Genomic DNA, 21,307 nt, shown 5'->3' with positions numbered 1-21,307 from the left:
CAGAAATGAGTTTTAGATGAGTTGAGCTGCTTTTGTTGACTAAATTTGCAGCAGTAAAGCATAAAGCATTTCAGGCTCTTCAAAAGCACAGCCTTTTTATTATTTCTTATTGAGAGACTGGTGGTTTAAAAACCAAAAAGATACATAGATTTCAATTTGCTCCTTTTTTTGTAATCTCCATGCAGCAAGGGATTTCTGTGCACTAGAAAATTAGCAGACCTTATACAGATTTTTGTCATTTGGCACCTGCAAAACATGCATGGTACTATATACTTAAATTGTACAGCTGTTACAGTCACACAAGATTGTCTCTATAATGAAGAAATACAATAAACCCAAATGAGCAATATATATGTGTATATATATCATATATATATGTGTGTGTATATACACACATATAAACGCAGACTCATATAAAATAGTTATTTTGCAGTAGCAGTTGATGTGTTTTGTGGCATGTGATAGTTCTCTTGGTGAAATTAAATGAACATCTCACTTTGTCTTCTCAGCTGTTGCATGCTGCCTAGTTTTCAGTTTGGCACTGTCTAGGTATGCAGCCACAGATGGAAAGTCAGTATGTGTGACATGCTTTTCACCTGCCATGAAATGCTGAACTCCCTCTGTCATTTTGTATAAACAATTTGCAATTCATTTAGTTCTCACACAGGGTATTCCAAAGTAACTCAGTAAAATGTTTACTATTAACAGTACTGGATTTAAAAGCATTGAGAAAGGAATCCACTTTTAGAAGCTTTTATATGCTATAATTTCCAGATCTGTAACCTACAGCACAGGATGAGGCATTAAAATTATGTATGAGGTTCTGCATTTCAGTCTCTGATATGACTTTTATGTATTGACATATGGAACAAAAAGGATTAGATGTATAATTTAATCCTATCAAAGACAATTGTAGTTTCCCTTTTCTACACTGTGTTAGGTGCAGGGAAGCTTCATGCAATAGCATACAACTATCTAACAGCGATTACGTGACATGGAAGGGATGTTGACTTAGGACATATGATATAAACAGCTTTGCAGCACATCAGTAGACTATTTCAATTGTGAGGCCATGTTTCACTTTCCAGTCCATGACCTTTTGTATGTTTTGTTTCCAGGTGCCAGGTAGAACACCAAACAACAGATTTCTTGCTTTTTGTAACAAATTTAGGGTTTTTACCTTCTCTTGGAGCAAAACAAAAGCCCACTGTGTATGTTTCACTTTAGGTTTGGTTTCGGGTTTTTTGCTTGGTGTTTTTTGGTTTTGGGTTTGGGTTTTTTTGGGGGGTTGGAAGGTCATCTAGCCCAACCCCCCTGCAGTGAGCAGGGACAGCTTTAACCAGATCAGGTTGCTCAGAGCCCTGTCCAACCTGACCTTGAATGTTGCCAGGGATGGGGCCTCCACCACCTCTCTGGGCAACCTGTGCCAGTGCTTCACCACCCTCATGGTAAAAAATGTCTTCCTTATATCTAGTCTAAATCTATTCTTCTTTAGTTTAAAGCCATTACTCCTTGTCCTGTCACAACAGGCCTTACTAAAAAGATTCTCCCCATCCTTCCTATAGGCCCCCTTTAAGTACTGAAAGGCCGCAATAAGGTCTCCCCGCAGCCTTCTCTTCTGCTGGCTGAACAACCCCAACTCTCTCAGCCTGGCCTCATAGGAGAGGTGCTCCAGCCCTCGGATCATTTTTGTGGCCCTCCTCTGGACCCGCACTCCAACAGATCCATGTCCTTCTTGTGCTGAGGGCCCCAGAGCTGGACGTAGTGCTCCAGCTGAGGTCTCACCAGAGCAGAGCAGAGGGGCAGAATCACCTCCCTCGACCTGCTGGCCACGCTGCTTTTGATGCAGCCCAGGATACGGTTGGCCTTCTGGGCTGCAAGCGCACATTGCCGGCTCATGTCCAGCTTTTCATCCACCAGTACCCCCAAGTCCTTCTCCGCAGGGCTGCTCTCAATCCCTTCATCCCCCAGCCTGTATTGATATCGGGGGAGCTTAGAATACCATCTTAGAATAAAGTCTTAATTTTTAGATGGTTGAACTTAGGCGAGATGCATCCCACCTTGCAATGTGCCTTTAGAGAGCCTCTGCAATTCTCTTGAGGTTCCTCCCTGGGGCTGATTCTTTACTAACACTGAGTAACAACACTTCATGTTGGTAACAGTCTTCATGTTCTAACAGTCTTTATTATAACCTCGCAATACCATCAAATAAGCATATATAATGCCAAGAATTACCTTTTGCTTACTTACCTCATGGAATTGTTAATACTTGTACATGTCAAATACCTAAAGATTCATTGGACAATAATTCAGTAGTCCACACACAATACACAGTACTAAATTTTATTAGGATTTCCTATTGCCACTAGTAATAAAAGATGGTCTTTACAGGAGATATTAGTAAACCTGGTTTTTTTGTCATATGTGTTTTCCTGAACAATAAAGTAAGGCAATCTTTTCTGTTAGATACAGGCATCTTGTTAATGGGAGGCAGGAGCATACGGACAAGAGTGTTTAATTTTTACAATTTACGTCCAAATTGTATTCGAGATGCTAGATATTTAGCCTACTTTGATCACTGTGGGAGATGTAAGTAAGCATATAAGATTACAAATTAATCTTACTTACACGGTAGGAGAAAGATTTTATGTCAAGGAGTAAGAGTTACAGAAGTATAATCAGAACTCTTATTAGCTTATTACATCTATTAGTTGCACTGTAAAACATGAAATACTCAGCCAGTACAAAAATAGAGGTAAACTGTGTCCGACACACAGGTAAGTTTACACATAACCATTCTGAAACTAATGCAGATATTCTGGGTGGCTCTTCAGGGTCAAAACACTTGTTCAGGAGTGTAACATTAGTCATGTGTGCAATTACTGGGAGGATCAAAGCCTAAAAAAATGTTAGCTTTCCCAATTATAGACTTAACTGATCAGCATAGCATAGGGCTGCAAGGTAAGCACGTACATTTTGCTTCAAATAGCTATGGATTTTCCAATTGGCTACCATACCCTGCAGGTTCCTTTCCAAAGACAACACACACTGTGGACAAGTTCATGTTTACATATGGGTCCTTACATGAGGAATCATGAATTTTAAAATCAGGGCTTGATCCTTCAGTAAGAATTCTGTACTGAGCATCCCTGTGCCCACGTAAAACCCTGCTGAAGCTCATAGTACTTACAGGGACAACAAATTTTGTATTAGCTGTCACTACAGACTCGAACCCAAATAGAGGATATCAATCTAAATTTTCATTTTACCAGAGAAACCCATATCACAGCCTAAATTAATTAATGAGTTTCAAAAAGTCTGCAGCAAATAGTAAATCTGCGTTTTATGACCTTTATTCTGCAAACAGTCCATTCTCTGTGAAAACAGCCTTTGGGTTGAAATAACTTTTAATAGTTTTGGCTGAAAGGGGAAATCTGAAAGTCTGCTTTTTTGACATTTTCTAGGTAAGACATTTCTTTTTTATTGTTTTGAAATGACTTTGTGCTTTGTTAAATGCTAAAATTAGGGAAAATTTAAAAAGTAAGGTAAAAACCCCAAATGAAATGTTTCTAACAACATCTTATAAGTTAATTTGTTTTCATTCTTTTCTTTTAGTAGCACAATTAATGAATTTTAGCTCTGGGTCAACACACAACAGTGGTTTGGGTGTGTTAAATTTTTCTTTTCAGGCAGTGAACTGGAAGAAAAAGAAGAAATAAAACCAATTATTTGCAGTTCTACTACCAACCATAAAGTCTTTTATTTGAAAAGCTACCAGTTTGTCAACTACATATCCAACACAAAATAAAACAAAGAAAACCAGAAAGCAATAGCAGTAATCTATTTTTACAGTTTTGCCATGAAAAACGTACTTGGCTGCAGAAAACTTTTTTAGATCAAGCTTAAAATGACACGAACATGTACATTTCTTAATTTTCTATAAGAGTGTATGCATGTACAACTTTTTCCTTATGTCATTTCTATTTTACTTAGAGTCACGATATTTACATTCCACCAAACCAAATAGCAAAATCTCTATTATTCAAACATAACATTGGATTTTGTAATTTCCTGAAAGTTTGGGTGCATTTAACCAGGTACTGTATCTGAGCTTTCCATATGTAATGAAACATAGTAGGAGATTATGAATTCAGAAGAAAGGCAGGCACACTTTTTATCTGACCTCGTAACTTTAAAAAAAAAAAAGAAACATAAATTGTTTATTGCCTTTTGCTGCTGTTAGTCAAAGAAAAGAGAAAAGGAGAATATTTACACTAGAAAAAGTGCTTCTTTCATAGTAGAAACATTCTTCAATGATATGAATTATATTAACCATTAGTTCTGCCTTTGAAATAACCATTTTTCATGATACACAAACAAAAGTGAAGATATTAAAATTCTTCTCCCAGTTAAACAAGTTTAAATCCTACTAAATCTGTTTGCTTCTGTGGTTTTAATCAGAAATGCAACAGTGCAAACTGGAGTGCATGTGGCTTGCAGTAGTCAAATCACTCCTTGCTGAATTTTCCTGCCTAATACTGCATGCAGAATATGGAGTCTGATCATTGTGAAGTGTTTCATATATGGCAAATTAATTCTAGGAAATCTGCTATAATTAAGTTAACAATCATTTTTACTGGGATTTTTTTCTGTAAGTATAATTTTGGGTTGGTTTGTTGTATTTTAAATGTTAAAATGCTAACATTTTAAAATGTTAAAATGCTAAACTCCCTGTTTAGCTTTTTTTAATACTGTACCTATATATTAGTTAAAAAGAGAATTGTCAGATCTAGAAATTCTCAGAATTAACATATCAAAATAAGGAGAGATGTCAATTTGTAGCCTGGATTTCTAGGTAATTGAGTAAATTTCCAAAACTGAGTAAATGCAATCATATCCCATGTCAGTCTGTTGTCAAACTCTCAGTAATTCTTGAACATAATTTTAGAGGGCTAAAGAGCCTAAAGATAAGCAGTTTTTATAATTTTATGAGAACCGGCAAGTGGATGGAGAAGAGACACCCTATTATCATTCGTTGTGGAAAAGACTAATGAGATCACCCTTTCTTAGATATCAGAGACAGGCAGGAAACCAGACATCATTAGTTATGCTGCACACAGTACTACTCATTTTTTTTAAAGCCTTCCATGTTATATTATCTTCTGTCCTAATTGCTATAACTGGGGGATGAATTAGAAGAGTACGGTATGGCGTTTGGAAGGATTGATGTCCCATCTAGACAACATTTCCATTCAGTATAACAGATAAAATTAGATGACCAAGCTCATTGTGAATTACAGGACTGGTTTGCAGAGGCTGATGAGAGCAGAGCAGAAGCTGCAAATGGACTTTGACCCGTAACAGAACTCCCATTGATTCTGGGACCTTGAGCTACACAAGTGGTTTCAAGTTGCTCCTTCTAACAGAGCTGTATTTACAGAAATGTCCCTGCTGCCTGGTGTTTCACCCTTCTGCTTTCTATTGCTTTAACATGAATTAGATTGAACAGATTTTTTTTTTTAAATTCACATGGTGTATGTCAAATATCTAGACTGTAATTGCTGTAGTCTTGAGGCTGGTTTATGTTATATCATATAGCAGTTCTTTCAAGTGACTGAGCAATGCTACATACATAACTGTAAGGAAACTAACATTGTGATGATTTTGTTCCTTATTTCCTTGCTTTAAAAAGGTTGTAATACAAATTAGATATCTTTTTGCTATTTGATTTATGAACAATGATACTACAGCAAAATAATGTTTTTAATTGGTAAACAAAGCTACAGGCTCCTTATGAAGCAAGTATGATTTCATTGAAACATGCTTCTTTTAACTTGGAAAGCAATAATTTTGTATGAGCTGTCAGATTGTCTCAGCAGCTTAACTTATAACTGAATAACCTGTGCTGAGAACTGCCCCTCAAGGGTAGTATTGTTTATCAAGCAATAAAATAGTTGTTTAACTTTGTGATGAAGCTAAATAATGAATAAGTCTAACGTATCTCTGTGACATATTTCTTTTGGAAGCATGTAGAGCATAATGACCAGTAAATTTAGGACAGTTTTCAGTTGTAACTTCTGGATTTTATGACTGCTAACTTCTGCTAGGTCCAGACGACATCCACTAATACCATGACATCAAGTCTAATTAACGTGTTTCTCAGGACTTGTTAACTATCCACTTATCTACCCTCATTTATGTTCCAGGGGAATAAATCTGGTTTACGATGTTATGAAAAAAATGCTAGCTTTTCTGATTTTTAATTAATTTTAAATTAATTTCATGCAAACAATCATGGGTAATATTTCACTTTTGTAAGCAGACTCCAAGACATTTTATTTCACCCTTTCTTCCTATTGAAAGCTTGGACTCAACATTCACCACAGCAATGCCACCAGGAACACCACAAAAATTTTACTTCCTTCCTAAGCTGGAGAAGTGGCTTGCTATAAAGGACTACTTTCTCATTGCTGTTTATGCAATTAGAAAGCAACATTAACATGAAAGAAGGTTTCTATTTCCTGTTCTAAACTGTGGTACAGGGGCTATTAACAATTACTGGCATAAAAAGTGCCCCTACAGGCAGCTCTCCAGATATTCTCAGGTTTGAAGAGTCACCAACTTCATGCCAGTCTGCCTGACCTCAGGCTTCATCCTTTGCTAAGAGCTGGCTGGACTAATGAAGTAATTTGTAATGCAAGATAATAACTTTATTCAATCTACTAACTTCTGAAAAATGTTCTATATTCATTTGTGCCAGTGAATGACACATTGTTTCTATTAACTATATTTCTGCACATACTCATTTCTTTCATATAGGATTGCCATAAGGCCACTGAGACTCGAAATGGTGGAAGCTTTGCTGGGACAGAAACCACTTATTAACAATGGGTAGGATACAATTCCGGTCACTCTCAGTCGGAGCTGTATTACCCCTCTTTGGGTACCCTCCACGTAAGGCACTGAGTAGCAGAGCCAATCGAGTAACAAAGCAGTTTACAAAGGATTCGCAGTATAAGAGAGATGGGACTAATTAGGCAAGGAGCCATTGATCGTTGTGAGGATTTTGCAGGAACAGAGGAAGGTGGCTGACATCCAAACCCTACATTTCCTGGAATACAAAGAAAAAAGGAGTATATCTAAAGCAAAGTTTGGATACAGATTGAAAGATTGCCATACTGCGAGTATGTTATAGAGTAAAAATTAAAAAAAAAAGTTAAGACAACAACTATGAAATAAAAAATTTGCTATATTTTTTATTTTGTTTTGGCTGATAAATCATTTTACTATACAATCTGTTGTCTATGAGGCAAACAGCTCAGTGCAGAACATGGAGAATGGTCTGCTAGCAAAATATATATATATAAACTTAAAAAAAGTCTAAAGAGCATCACATCATCACATTTTAATTTGTATATAACTCTCAAAACAGTGTCAAAATCCATTACCAAGACTGAGGTAAGAAAAATCAGAATGGCAACTCCTGAAAAAGTATTAGTTTTACCAAGTTTTCTTCACTTATCTGCATTTTCCACAAATTTACCACAATTTCAAAATTCTTAGCAGAATTGTCCATCTTAATTAAAGCAGAAGGAAATATAAAGGACAGTAACTTTTTCTTGCTTTATTCAGCCAACATTAGGCATCTATTCTATCAGGTATCATCCCAATGGAACAAAGATTTCATAATTTCACTGATCAGATGACTTTTGCCAAGTATAAGTAGATAGACAAGGATGGTAGAGCTATCGATGTCCTGGAGTAAGGAGCTTAAAACCTTAAGAGAAGGGGGACAAATTTTCTTCTGAGATGTTCTTCATATTCTTTGAATCTGGAAGTTACTGAAATGTAAACTAACTTACTTTTTACCTTGGCCCTTGTCTATGGACACTTTTAAAGAAGAAAAGTAACCTAATTTGAAAATGGAAAGGCTCAGGCTTTCCAAGATTGTGCAAATTTCTTGCGTCCTTCAAGACTTTGTAACCACCCTAGCAAAGTCTGTCTCATCTATGGTTACACATGACCACAGACTCCCCATGCCCCTTTCAGTGTTACTCCCTGTGAATGAATCAGTTCTTGTTTAGCAGATCTTGCAGCTCTCTTTGATAAACACTTCCAGGCAAGTTCCTTTCCTGCTGAGACTGAGGTTCTCATGTGATTTACCCTTTTCACTGCTGTAAGACTGGAGAACTTACTGAATAATTCCAGTTTAATGTGCAAAGTAGGATTCAGCACCCTAACTAAAATGACCTGGACTCGTAAATTTTGTTTATGTTTTGACCCACTTCAGTCCTTCAGTTTAGCCAAGCTTTCTCCTGAATCAAGAAGAAACATATGAAGGAACAGTCATGACTGAATCATAGACTGTTAATTCTGCAGATATTGTCTGCCTGCTGCAATATGGTCTTTACGTGCATTGGTCTTTGAGAACTCGATTAGATAAAATAACTTAAATTATGTCTGATATATATTTCACCCAATGGTTCAAGCAAGTGATGAGGCTCATATGTTAAAGAATCAGTGCATGGAAACAGGGCAAATAGAAGTACCAAACTCGACATACTTAAGGGAGCCAACTAGTCGAAGCAGCACGTTGTCACACACTCATGCAGAGATTTGTGAGACCTAACTACTTTACTAGCACCTCAGACTTCAGTATGAGGAGAGAGTGTTTCTAATCCATGCTATACATTCTGAGAGGGTTTCTTACTGTTTTTTCTCTTTTTTTAAGTGCTTGTGGAGGGAAAAATGATACTGGAGATTCTGCATGTGATTAGAAATGTGGCTACAGCAACAAAGAGTAAGTCTGACAAGAAGCATCCTTGTCAAAGACTTCCCAAAGTGCTTCAGCACAGCCAGAAGTATGAACTCTAGTGTTTAATTAGTTTTCTGCATTAATACACTCTTAGTTTCTCTTTCTAAGGATGTGACCTTAAAGACACCTCAAGTCCAGGGTAGTTTTCCCATTGATTTAGCAGACTGGCTCAGGCTCTCACTCTCAGGATCGTGCTGCCTAATTTGAAGTATCTAAGACTGCTAACTTAAGGACCACAGTCATCCCAGCCTGCCTTTTACAGTCCATGGATACTTGCCTACACACACTGAGATTGTAGGTAGGATGGATTGCTCTCTGGAATTCTTTCTCTCTCTGTCAACTCTAGGAAGTCAGGGTGAGTAGGCTCCTAATCAGGTAGCGCAAGTGCCGAAAGCTAAATTGGTTGAAACTGGGTCTCATTATATAGATGAAACGACTGTTCCTTTGAAGATACTTGTCGTGGTTTAGCCCCAGCCAGCAACTAAGCACCACGCAGCCGCTCGCTCACTCCCCCTACCCTGATGGGATGGGGGAGAGAATCGGAGGAGTAAGAGTGAGAAACACTCCTGGGTTGAGATAAGAACAGTTTAATAATTGAAATAAAGTAAATTAGTAATGATAATAATAACACTATAATAATCGTAATAATAATAATGATACACGAAGCAAGTGATGCACAATGCAATTGCTCACCACCCGCCGACCGATACCCAGACAGTTCCCGAGCAGCGATCCCTGCTCCCTGGCCACCTCCCCCCAGTTTATATACTGAGCATGACGTCATATGGTATGGAATAGCCCTTTGGTCAGTTTGGATCAACTCTTCTGGCTGTGCCCCCTCCCAGTTTCTTGTGCCCCTGGCAGAGCATGGGAAGCTGAAAAAGTCCTTGACTAGCATAAGCAATACTCAGCAACAACTAAAAACATCAGCATGTTATCAACATTCTTCTCCTACTAAATCCAAAACACAGCACTATGCCTGCTGCTAGGAAGAAAATTAACTCTATCCCAGCCGAAACCAGGACAATACTATATGAGCTAAAACATGAATTCAAAATGAGAAATATGTATTTATCTAAAGTTTAATTAATATTTTTATTTACCATTTCACTGATGGGTAAAATATCACTAATTTGAAGAGGAATTCCCAGAGCTTAATATGACTAATACATAGTTTAAAAGAATTATCTTTTATATAATATCCTGTACATCAAGAAAAAATATGATATATATATATGTATATAAATATATAATTACTAAATCAGTATTTGTTGGTTTAGGGCAGATAAAGTACAAATATTCAAGATCAAATCAGCCCCTTTTTTGGAAGAATGTGAGGTTTTCTTGAGATCATTCCAAGTACTGACTTAACCTCACCTTAAGAAAAAAAGAAACCACAGTGCTGATAGATCTGCCTTCCTCTTCCATCCACTAAATGTGTAAAAAATGCAGAAAAAAATCTTTTCCACAGAAATAAAATTGCCACAGAAATTGCTTTTTTTTTGGTTAATGATGGCTATACTAACTCTCAGGTTGGCTTCAGAATTTAAAAGGAATGGTGCATATTGTGCACTTCCCCCACAGTATGTCCTAATCCTTGACCAGTGAGAGGTCATTTTTTAATGTCCGGAGCAATCCATTTCTCCATATAGAAAGAAGGATGACAAGCACTTGCACTGCAGAGTGACCTGAGCCTATTTTAGCAAACGCCCAGAAAGATGGCTTTTTGTCTTTGGAAAATTATGCCCATATCAAAAGCCCCTCACTTATTCTGTCTGGCCCATAGTACAAAAAGCAGCTAGATTTAGACAAGGGAAGGGAAGGAAAGGAAACTGCAGAATATGACTACATATATTTGTGTTGATTGCATGTTTGACAAAGGCATTATTTTTTTAATTTGCATTATAGAATCAAACATTTTCCTCTGTGAGACACATGCTTAATCTCGTGACCCAGTTCTTCAGTGGGGCTGTGATCAGTGCTCTAGAAATCCTTATACCAGGCTTTTTCTGCTTAGAACGTCTCAGGAATGTTCCCTCCATTGAAAAAAAACCTCAAAACAAAACACCAAAAACCCAAACCTCTTTTGCTCAGACTGAGAAGCACTCAGACCTTCAAACAAGCAATACATGAGGTAGAAGAGGCAGATCAGTAGAATATTCTGCTAGTAATACCCAGAGTGGGTTTTGGAAGAAACTTTTGTATTTTGAAGAAGAATAAGTAATTTTGGTTCCTAGAAATTAAAAAAAAAAAAAAAAAAACAACCAAAAAAACACCTTTGCATTGTTTGACCAAATAGTAGATAAATGTGGTTTTTTATGGAAGTTATTCTTACTAATCCAGAAGGGGGAAAATAGCATACATTCAGAAACCAGTTATCTCCGCATGATTCTATCCATTTGGTATTGAGAGTACAAAAACATTAGTATAAGAATGCAGAACTGTGAAATTATCTTCTAGACTAACGAGGAAGGAAAGAAAAAAGTCAGATGTATAGCTGGATCTTGAGGTTAAGGCTTACAAGGTGGCTTTAAATATTTGTAGTGTTCTTTTCTCAAAAGGAAAGACCACTGGCTTAATACTAGAGGAATTAGGAAAAGGGGATATACATGTACGTTCAGTCTGTAAAGAAAATTCTTGGTTTCAAGCATTTCAAATACTTCTTAAAAAAATATTAAAGAAAAAATTAAATGCATTAATATGAACAGCATCATAGCTGTTACCTTCTTTAATCCTTAGAGAGTTCTTTGTGCCTCATGACTTCAGAAACAATTAAGAAACAGCTCATATTAGAGTCCATTGTGCATTCCCCTTAGTACCATTTTCTTCTTTTCCTACAATTACTAGGATTCATTTTCTTCATTTGAAAATAGGATTTTTGTCTCATTTGAGTCCCTGCTACTTAATTCCTACTTGAAGTCATAATCCTCCCTGTCACATCACACCAATCTCTTGGTAGCTAATTCCGATGTCACAGGCAGGATTTTGACCTCAGAAGAGCTCGTTATTTAGGTACCCTTTATGCACCAGAATTTAGCCTTTCTGAAATGTACAAAGTAAGGAATACTGTAGCCAAACAATTTCAAGGCACTAAACTCACGGCACAAGATGTGAAAGTTTGAGCTTCTGGTATCACTTGTCAGTAGTATATTAATGGACTTTCTGTTAGAATAAGAAGGTAATAGAGTATACTCTTTGTCTTTTCCTTCCAAGATACTGTTTCTGAAAGATGACTCTCTGATACACAGGCTGTCCACAAAAATTTAAGGTGAGGTGATCATTTTTCCAAATAGTCAATGGTGTCAGAAAAGACTTTGAACCTGGACTGGTTTCAAACCTCTGATTTAAAACAGATACAATGTTATAACACTACCTGACACCCACTTGTCCAAATGTATAGGGTTTGTTTGGTTGCTTTTCTGTTTCCTGATGAAATGTGTAAGTCTCTGAAACAACTTTAAGATTACAGTAAGAATGCAAGTGATTCTTTAATGGAACCCATTCTCATCTCTATTGGGGAGGAAACCCTTTGTGGCAAGTGAAGAATTCTATTCTGGAAAAACTGCAAAGAAAAAAGCAACGGAAAGCAGTAACTCTTTTCTGTAAAGCTGGGCGTGTTAAAAAAATAAGAGCAGTTATTGATTACAAAAAGAGTCTATAGCTGAAAATGAAACCTCTTTTGATTATTTCTCAGGAAAGGAAGTCCTGTATTATTGTCTTAGTGTTGAGCTGACAGGACAATAAATTGGGCTTTATTAATTGCTACAGGACTGCCTTTTTGTAGCACCAAATCAAAACCCCTAATCTTTCATACGGGAGAAGAATATCTGCATCATTGAAATCTCAATAACTACAGCTGACCAACTAATTTCAAATTAATGGATTTATTTAGCCTAGATTGTTTAGCCTAGAGAAGAGGAGGCTGAAGGGAGACCTTATCGCTCTCTACAACTACCTGAAAGGAGGTTGTAGTGAGGTGGGGGTTGGTCTCTTCTCCCAAGTAGTTAGCGATAGGACAAGAGGAAATGGGCTCAAGCTGTGCCAGGGGAGGTTTAGGTTGGATATTAGGAAAAATTTCTTCACGGAAAGAGTAGTCAAGAATTGGAACAGGCTGCCCAGAGAGGTGGTGGAGTCCCCATCCCTGGAAGTGTTCAAAAAACAGGTAGATGTGGCACTTTGGGACATGGTTTAGCCTAGTCTACCCTTGATTGGTTTAGTGTGGACTTGGTAGTGTAGGTTAATGGTTGGACTGGATGATCTTACAGGTCTTTTCCAACCTAAACAATTCTATGATTCTATGATTTATAGGATATAATGTACTGAACATTTGAGCTAGGAAAAAAAAAAACAACAAACCAAAACAACAAACCAACAAACAACTTCAGTAAAACTATGGGAAGTATCCTTTATTTTATGTGATATTTTATTTGACGTGATTTGACATATGTGAACCATCATCATCACAAGTCTTCATAAGTTAGGAATTGCACTCCAACATTTGTAAACCTTTTCCCTCCATGCTTTCAAGTATTTCTTATAGGAACAGCTTGGAGACTACAGTACTGATTAAGTGTTCATCTTTTTCACGGGAACTAAACGAGAAGCTAATATATATCGACGCTGAGCATATTATTAAAATATAGAAAAGAGATACCTCTCAAGCTTTAGTATATATTGGAGGGGGGGGTGTCGGCTTTCTTTGGCATATGCATAAAATAGGTTGGTGGAGTGGGAGGTTTGGTCAGAAGAGCTTCAGGAATAAAGGAACCTATTTAGTCTATGATTCCTTTGGAAGCCTCCTACTGCTAAGCCGTAACAAATTAGAAGGAGGGATACGTTCGGGTATCTCGACGCGAGCGCTGAGTGCTTTCAGCATCTTAATGCAGACCCACAGACAGTTCCTGGGGTTTACGGGAGCTATCAGAGGCGGCAAGCGGAGCTCCGGGAGCCGAGCACCGGAGATGCGGCGGGGCCATGAGCTCGCCCGCGGCTGCCGGCGGGCCCTGCTGCAGCCCAGCGGGCGGGCGGCGGAGCGCGAGCGGGGCCGGCCCCGCGGCGGCACGCGGCGCCCAGCTCGCCGCCCGTCACCCCGGCGCCATCTAGCGGCGGCAGCCGCGGGGCGGCCTCGCACGGGAGCGGCGAGGAGGGCAGCAGGAAAAGGCTCCCACACCCGTCCCAGCTCTCGCCTTTCCCAAAGCTGGTAAGAGCCATTTGGATATCGCAGCGAGAACTCCGGAGTGGCTCGGGGCGGGTTGCGAGGAGCCAGCGCCGCACTTCGCTCCCAGGCATTTCATCCCCCCCCCCCCCCGCCCCCGCTTCTTTCAGTAAATCGTCCCCGCTGCCCCTTGCAAGGAGCTGGCGCTCCCGAGAAATCCTCTAGATACCTCGCCTGAGCCGTCGCCGCCGCCCGATCCCTACCCGAAACACCGCTAACTCCAGGGGGGTCTGCACGGCGGAGGGGCTGGACAGCGCGATGCCGGCCCCGCAGAGACACACGCAGGCACACACGGGCACACACGCGGGCACACACGCAGGCACACACGGGCACACAAGCAGGCACACACGGGCACACACGCGGGCACACACGCAGGCACACACGGGCACACACACGGGCACACACGCGGGCACACACGGGCACACACACGGGCACACACACGGGCACACACGCAGGCACACACGGGCACACACGGGCACACACGCAGAGTCACACACGGGCAGACACACGGGCAGACACACAGGCACACGCAGAAGCACACACGCAGGCACACACGCAGGCACACGCAGGCACACACACGCGGGCGCTCCCCGCCCGCCCTGCCGCCGCCGGCGCCGCCGCCCGCGGCCCCTCGCTTTGTTCCGCCCGCGGAGCGATGCCCTCCCCGCCCGCGCCCCGCTCCGCCGCCGCCCGCCGCCGCCCGCCCCTGCGCCCCTAGCCCGCGGGCGGCGGCGGGGCGGCATGGCCCGCCCGCCGCGGGGGAGGCAGCGGGAAGCCCCCCCCCGCCCCCGGCCGCGCCAGGGCCTCGCCGCCGCCGCCCGCAGCCCGCGGCAGCCCCGCGGCAGGGGCAGGGGCAGCGGCCGCAGCCGCAGCCGCGCCCGCCGGCAGCCCCGCGCCGCAGGATCCGCGCCCCGAAAGGACGTGCTCCGCCGAGCTGCCAGGCGCGATTACGTTGTTTTTCCCCCCACCCGCCCCTTGAACTTGTTGCTTGGCGCTCGGCGGCGGCGGAGGGGGGTGGGGGTGGGGGAAAGCCTTATTATCGATGTCCCTTTGGATGCGATCAAGCTTTCTCAGGAGCAACTACTTCCCCGCCGCTCCCGGCGGGGCGCGGAGATCTAGCGGCAGAGCCCGTATTTCCAAAAGTCTCTATGCAACTGAGCGCGCTCGCCAGACTTTCCCAGGTAGGTGCCGCAGGCTGGGCACGTCCGGAGGGAAGCGAGAGCAGAGCCGAGGGGAAGGGGGCGGGAGGGGGGCACTGATCCGGCCGCTGCGGAGCCCCGCGCCCCTGCCCTGCGCCCGCCTCCGCGGGCCCCCGCCCGCCCCGGCCTCCGCCGCCGCCGGGGAGCCCCTGCTCCGCTCCCGCTCCGCCGCCAGCCTCCCCCGGCTTCGCCCTTCGCCGCCCGCCCGGCCGCTCCCGAGGATGCCCCGTGCATCCCACCGGCCGCGGGTGCCCGCAAAGCCCCCGCTCCTACCCCCGGCTCCGGATCAGCCCCCCTCCGCGCCCCGACGCCCCGTCCCGGGGAGGCTCCCCCCTCCGCCCGCTTCCTTTCTCTGGGGCTCCCCCCCCCCGCCGCCCCGGCGCCCCTTCCCCGGCGCCCCTCTGCCCTCCGACGCGTTTCCTACACGGAAAACTTGCCTTAAAGTTTAATGCTGCCGCCCGGAGCTCCTCCCCCTGCCCCGCCGGCTCCCCCGGCCCTGAGCCGGGGTCAGGAGGAGCCCCCCGGGGCGGCGATCAAGGTCAGGGCGAGGATTCGTCCCGCTGCTGCTCCAGGGCTGCGGCTGGGGAGCGGGGAGCGGCCCGCCCGGCCCTTCCCCTCCGCCCCGCCACGGCGAGCGGGCGGCGGCGCCGGGCGGCCCCGCTGCAGCCCGCCCGGGAAGGGCTCGGCTGCGGCTGCGGCCCGGCTCCGGCAGCGGGCGGGGAGCGGAGCGGAGCGGAGCGGAGCGGAGCGGAGGAGGGGCGGGGGCACCGGCTGCATCGCGCGTGGAAGAAAATCTCCTTCCAGGTGGCTGCGCCGCTGCACCAGGGCTAGTAGCCGGCTCCTGGGCTTAGCGCTTTGCCGTTGCTTCCATCCAGGGCCCTCGCATGGACCTTGTATCCAAAGGATCTGGCTGCTGGAGTAGCTGCTTTGAACATGGTGATTTCCAAGTGCCCTCATTTCGTGTCCTAACTGGCTAACCAGCCCCTGGAAAGGATATTCCGGGGTGCAAAAAGGGGAGGAAACAAAAAGGCAGCAAAAAGATTTTTGGTCAATCACAACAATGTTCAGAAATTCTGTTGCCTGGAAAATATGCAAGCATTTGTGTTTTTCTTTTCCCTCTCTGTTTCAGTGGCTGGACCGGGACTGTCTCTAGATTGACTCCCTCGGCTGTAGTAGTTGCTTGGGACCATGGCAGCAGGAGTAGCAGCTTGGTTGCCCTTTGCCAGGGCAGCAGCCATAGGATGGATGCCAGTGGCCACAGGTCCCATGCCAGCTGCTCCGCGGCAGGAGAGGAAGCGAAGCCAGGACTCTCTGATTGTGCTGAATGTGAGTGGCATCCAGTTCCAGACGTGGCTGGACACCTTAGAACGCTACCCCGACACTCTGTTGGGCAGTTCGGAGCGGGACTTCTTCTACCACCCTGAGACACAGCAGTACTTTTTTGATCGGGACCCTGACATTTTCCGCCACATTCTCAACTTCTACCGTACCGGGAAGCTTCATTATCCCCGCCAGGAGTGCATCTCAGCTTACGATGAGGAGCTGGCCTTCTTTGGCATCATCCCTGAGATCATTGGCGACTGCTGTTACGAGGAGTACAAGGATCGCCGGCGTGAGAATGCCGAGCGCCTGCAGGATGATGCCGATCAGGATCATGCAGCTGAGAGCTCCCTGCCCTCAATGACAGCTCGGCAGAGGATGTGGCGGGCCTTTGAAAACCCACACACCAGTACACTGGCTCTGGTCTTCTACTATGTCACTGGTTTCTTCATTGCCGTCTCTGTTATTGCCAATGTGGTGGAGACAGTGCCCTGCGGGGTAAGCCCGGGTCGCATCAAGGAGCTGCCCTGTGGAGAGCGCTATGCTGTGGCTTTCTTCTGTCTGGATACTGCCTGTGTCATGATCTTCACAGTTGAGTATCTCCTACGTCTGCTGGCGGCCCCGAGTCGCTACAAATTCGTGCGCAGTGTCATGAGTATCATTGATGTGGTCGCCATCATGCCGTATTACATTGGCCTGGTGATGACAGATAACGAGGACGTCAGTGGGGCTTTTGTGACACTACGAGTCTTTCGTGTCTTCAGGATCTTTAAGTTTTCCCGCCACTCACAGGGGCTGCGCATCCTGGGCTACACCCTGAAAAGTTGTGCCTCGGAGTTAGGCTTCCTCCTCTTCTCACTCACTATGGCCATCATCATCTTTGCCACGGTCATGTACTATGCAGAGAAAGGTTCATCAGCCAGCAAGTTCACCAGCATCCCTGCAGCCTTCTGGTACACCATTGTCACCATGACAACACTGGGGTAAGTGCAGCTGGTGTTTGCCTACAGCCAACATTTCAACAAGTGTATTGGCACGAACGGAAAATAATCAATTTAAAAAAAATGTTGATAGAAAAAATGCAAGGGTAAGTTTTTGTTACAGAACTTTATGAATATGACTCATCACTTCTTTCTAAATGTTTTAGACATGCAAGAGAGTTAAAAGTGTTGCTGAAGTTAAAATAACCCAAACCCCAAAACTGCAGATAAACTGAAAAATCAAACAACAAACCAAAAAAGATCTTGAAACTGTTTGGGTTCTTTTCAATTTTGTCTAACATGTTATTTGGTTTTGGATAGTGAAATTGGAATATTTTATGAATATCTGTGAGTTATCGGTGGATTTTTCATAGAGTAATGTGTTTGCTGACAGGACTTGTTACAGCGTTACTAAAGTAGTGGTAATTATAAGGAGAACCCAAGTGCAATCTTTAATTTGGGCATACATAAACGTCTGCCATTTTGTGTGAAGTGATGTATTGATGTAGACTTGGATATTGAGTTTGGTATTACAAATTGATTTGTTTTCATGAAAATAAAACAGATATAGATACCTTAATCGTCACAAAAATTATTCCTGATGTTATTCAAGAGACTGGATAAATTTCCTTTGGTTTCCACGGACCTTTAACTTGTAAATGACAAAGTGTCAAACTACAGTGACCGGTGACAGACTCTGGAAAATGATCTGAAAAAGTGTAAGACATATGACAGATCCAGCATATCTCTTAAAACATAATTCTAATGGCAATAAAAATTATTCCAGAGAATTAGGTGTGAAAAAATGCCATTGTTGACATTAGACCCCAATGCAGTTTAGTGGAAAGATGGGAGATTGTATTATTTCATAAAGTGTCTGATACCAGAGTCATATTGTACCAGCTGATTCTGTGCACCAGGTTGTAAAATGCATTTGTCCGTAATTATAACAGGGTTTTAGAAGGTTGACTAACTTAAGAAGACAATTTTTTGTCCTATTCTTAGTTTTGAGCTGCATCATCTATGAAACTGAAAATTTGTTGATTCATTAAAAACTGCCTAGTTATTTAAGAATTACAGATATTAAAAGACAAACTTTTCACTTTCATGAAGACAAAGCCCATCATTTTATTAGTCAAGCATTTTTCCACATCTTGTTGGGACTGTTGAGATTTATGGAACATGTATAACTTTTAAATGTAACAAAATGAAAGTGCATTATTAAACTGTTATGAAAAAATTGATTTATTATGTGCAATTGTAGTTTCGTTGGGAAACGCACATAACAAAATAGTGAAAAAGATAAAGGGACTGTCTTATGCCACCATTTTTTATACAGAGCTTTTATCTTCAGTGTGATATAACAAATGAAGATAAATATAGTGCATTGTAAATATTTCATACTACTTGTAAGGGCAAGTTATGCTAAAAAGGAGTGACAAGAGCTTTGGGGTTTTTAATCTGCTTTTTAGGTTCTTGGGGTTTTTTTTGGTTTTCATTTTCTTCTGGTAGTGACAAACTCAAGGGACAAGTTAGCAGAAGGAACAAGTTATGTATGCTGACTAGTTCCATAGCCCTGTGTTTTCTGATGCTGATTCTTTTTGCCACATATTTTTAATTTGAACTGTGATGATTTCAACAAATTAGGTCTTAAGAATTTACCAATATTTAGAATGTATAATTTTATTATGAAAGAGCAGGAGCTGGTCTGTGTTTTTTGAATGAAAGGTGGTTTTTGCGTAAGTTGCTTTTGCTATTATGGACACAGTTTGGACAGTACTTGTCCATGGTACTGAATACAATTTTGTCTTCAGTTTTATGGCCAGTTTGCAATTAATTATGACATGGGTATAGTATCTATTTGGCATTAATATTATTTGTTTGCTTCTTTCACAAAAAAATGAGTATTATTCTATAGTTTCAGGTTCTGAGGTATTGCACAAAGTAAAGTCTTCAGAAGTGCTGATGAGATTTGAATATCATTAAAAATCTCTTTGAATAGAGCCTCAGAACTTATTTTCAAGTACACAGCCATACAATATTTAGGTCCTGAGGGGAAGAAAAAGGGTTAAAAAGAATACAGTCATACTTGACTCCTTTTTTGAAGTAGTTTGCACAGAGAAACTTTTGAGCAGGCTGTACAGAGATCCAAAGTTTCACCCTCAGAAGTTCAGATATAATTATAAGTTCAGATATGACAGACATCACAAATTTCTGGGAAATCTTTAATCAGTGCATTAGCTAGATTATGTCCTTTTAATAACACCTTGATAACCATATAAAGATTATGTTTAAATGTTAAATACATATTAATAATTTAAATAGAATTAACATAATAAAACCTTTGAGCTCTTTTTAGTTGATGAAATAGTTACAGAAAAAGAGAGGAAAATTAAAAGGAAAAATAGCAAGGGTCAGTGAAAGCTGGTTGTAATTAGTACTGCTACCTTTGCTCTGTGCTAAAGTTTCTCGTCCATTTACTAATATAGAACTCCCATTCATTTTTAATTTTAGTTTTAGCTGAATTAGGAGTATATAAATGGACTTTATAGGAACAACCTTTGTTTTTTAGCGCAAAGCTAGATGAAGTCTTTATGTTTTAAATGACAGTAGCACATAGCATGTTATGTGAAATATTACAAAAATACATGAAAGCTAATACCGAATAACAGATTAACATAAAGTTGAGGTTTTGAGTCTTGGTGTCATTCTCATATTTTGCTAGATAGCAAGGGTATTGAGTAAGCGACCTTTGCAATTTGGGGAGTTATTATCTTGGAAGCAGAGCTGTATTTCTCCGTTCTGCATGATTGCTGAGCAATTAAAGTGTCTTTAAAAAACATAGATTACATTTTCCTCTTCAGAGTGTCAGTGACTTCAAATATTACTACATTTTAGCCTCCAAGGATATCCCAGCTATTAACTGTTCTTGACTGCTCAACTCAAGTAGTAGATAGTTGTACATAGAGGTGTTATATGAAAGAAATGAGAGACAGGGAAGAAAGGAGGAAAGGAAGAGAGAACAAGAGAGCGAGAAAGAGGTGAAGGCTGAAAGAGAGAGAGAGAAGAGAGAGAAAGATGGCTCTAGGATAACAGCGTGCACTCTGCCAGAAACTGAGCTGTCTGATTTCAAATTTCAAATTAGTGTTTTATCAGTATTACTTGTAGCAAAAGTGAAGTAGGGACAAGAAGGGACAAGAGAATAGAATTGAAAGAGGTCACAAAACATTGTGTGGATATTCAAGATAACAATGAAAAGCACAGAAGTTAGGGGCATAAAGGTCAAGAAACAGGGTAGTGTAAAACCTGGCAGAGAAAAAAGCTCAAGTCTATGAAACTGGGACCAGCAGACTTACATGGGAGTTTGTGAACATCTACACCCGTAATGACACAGTTATGTCACTTTCTGCTGTCACCTCATAACATGATAATCTAATAACTTTTTTTCTGCCCTGTCAGTGGCCAGCAAATAAGCTGTTTGTTCCCAAATCAGGCAGAGGTATAGTGTAGTTTGTTTTATAAAGGTATGATACTTTAAATAAGGAACACAATACTGTTCTGTGACTTGTTCACACAAAAGCAATCTCACTGCTATATTAAACCTCTTTATTTACAGGTTTTACATTAGGTAGCTTTGTCAAATCATGCAATACTTTTGTAGATGAGCACAATACTTTATGAAAGGAAGCTTAAACACAAGACTATTCATTTATTTCCTTTGATTGTGTAAACTAGATGTGTGTCTTCCAGAAAAGATAAAATAACTACTCATTTTCAT

General features: G+C 41.8%; 1 protein-coding gene across 1 annotated transcript in view; it reads left to right on the top strand.

The window, feature by feature from the left end:
- The first annotated feature begins 16,417 nt into the window (after positions 1-16,417).
- Positions 16,418-21,307, top strand: part of KCND2 (potassium voltage-gated channel subfamily D member 2) — a 283,125-nt gene continuing 278,235 nt past the window's right edge. The window contains exon 1 of the mRNA XM_075719545.1: positions 16,418-17,532. Coding sequence (XP_075575660.1) covers positions 16,418-17,532 — 1,115 coding nt within the window. The remainder of the gene's footprint in view (positions 17,533-21,307) is intronic.

The sequence above is a fragment of the Pelecanus crispus genome, chromosome 1 (assembly GCF_030463565.1).
Source record: "Pelecanus crispus isolate bPelCri1 chromosome 1, bPelCri1.pri, whole genome shotgun sequence".
In the NCBI taxonomy this organism is placed as follows: Eukaryota; Metazoa; Chordata; class Aves; order Pelecaniformes; family Pelecanidae; genus Pelecanus; species Pelecanus crispus.
Note: the sequence above shows the minus strand (reverse complement) of the source record. Positions and strands in the feature narration are given on the sequence as shown.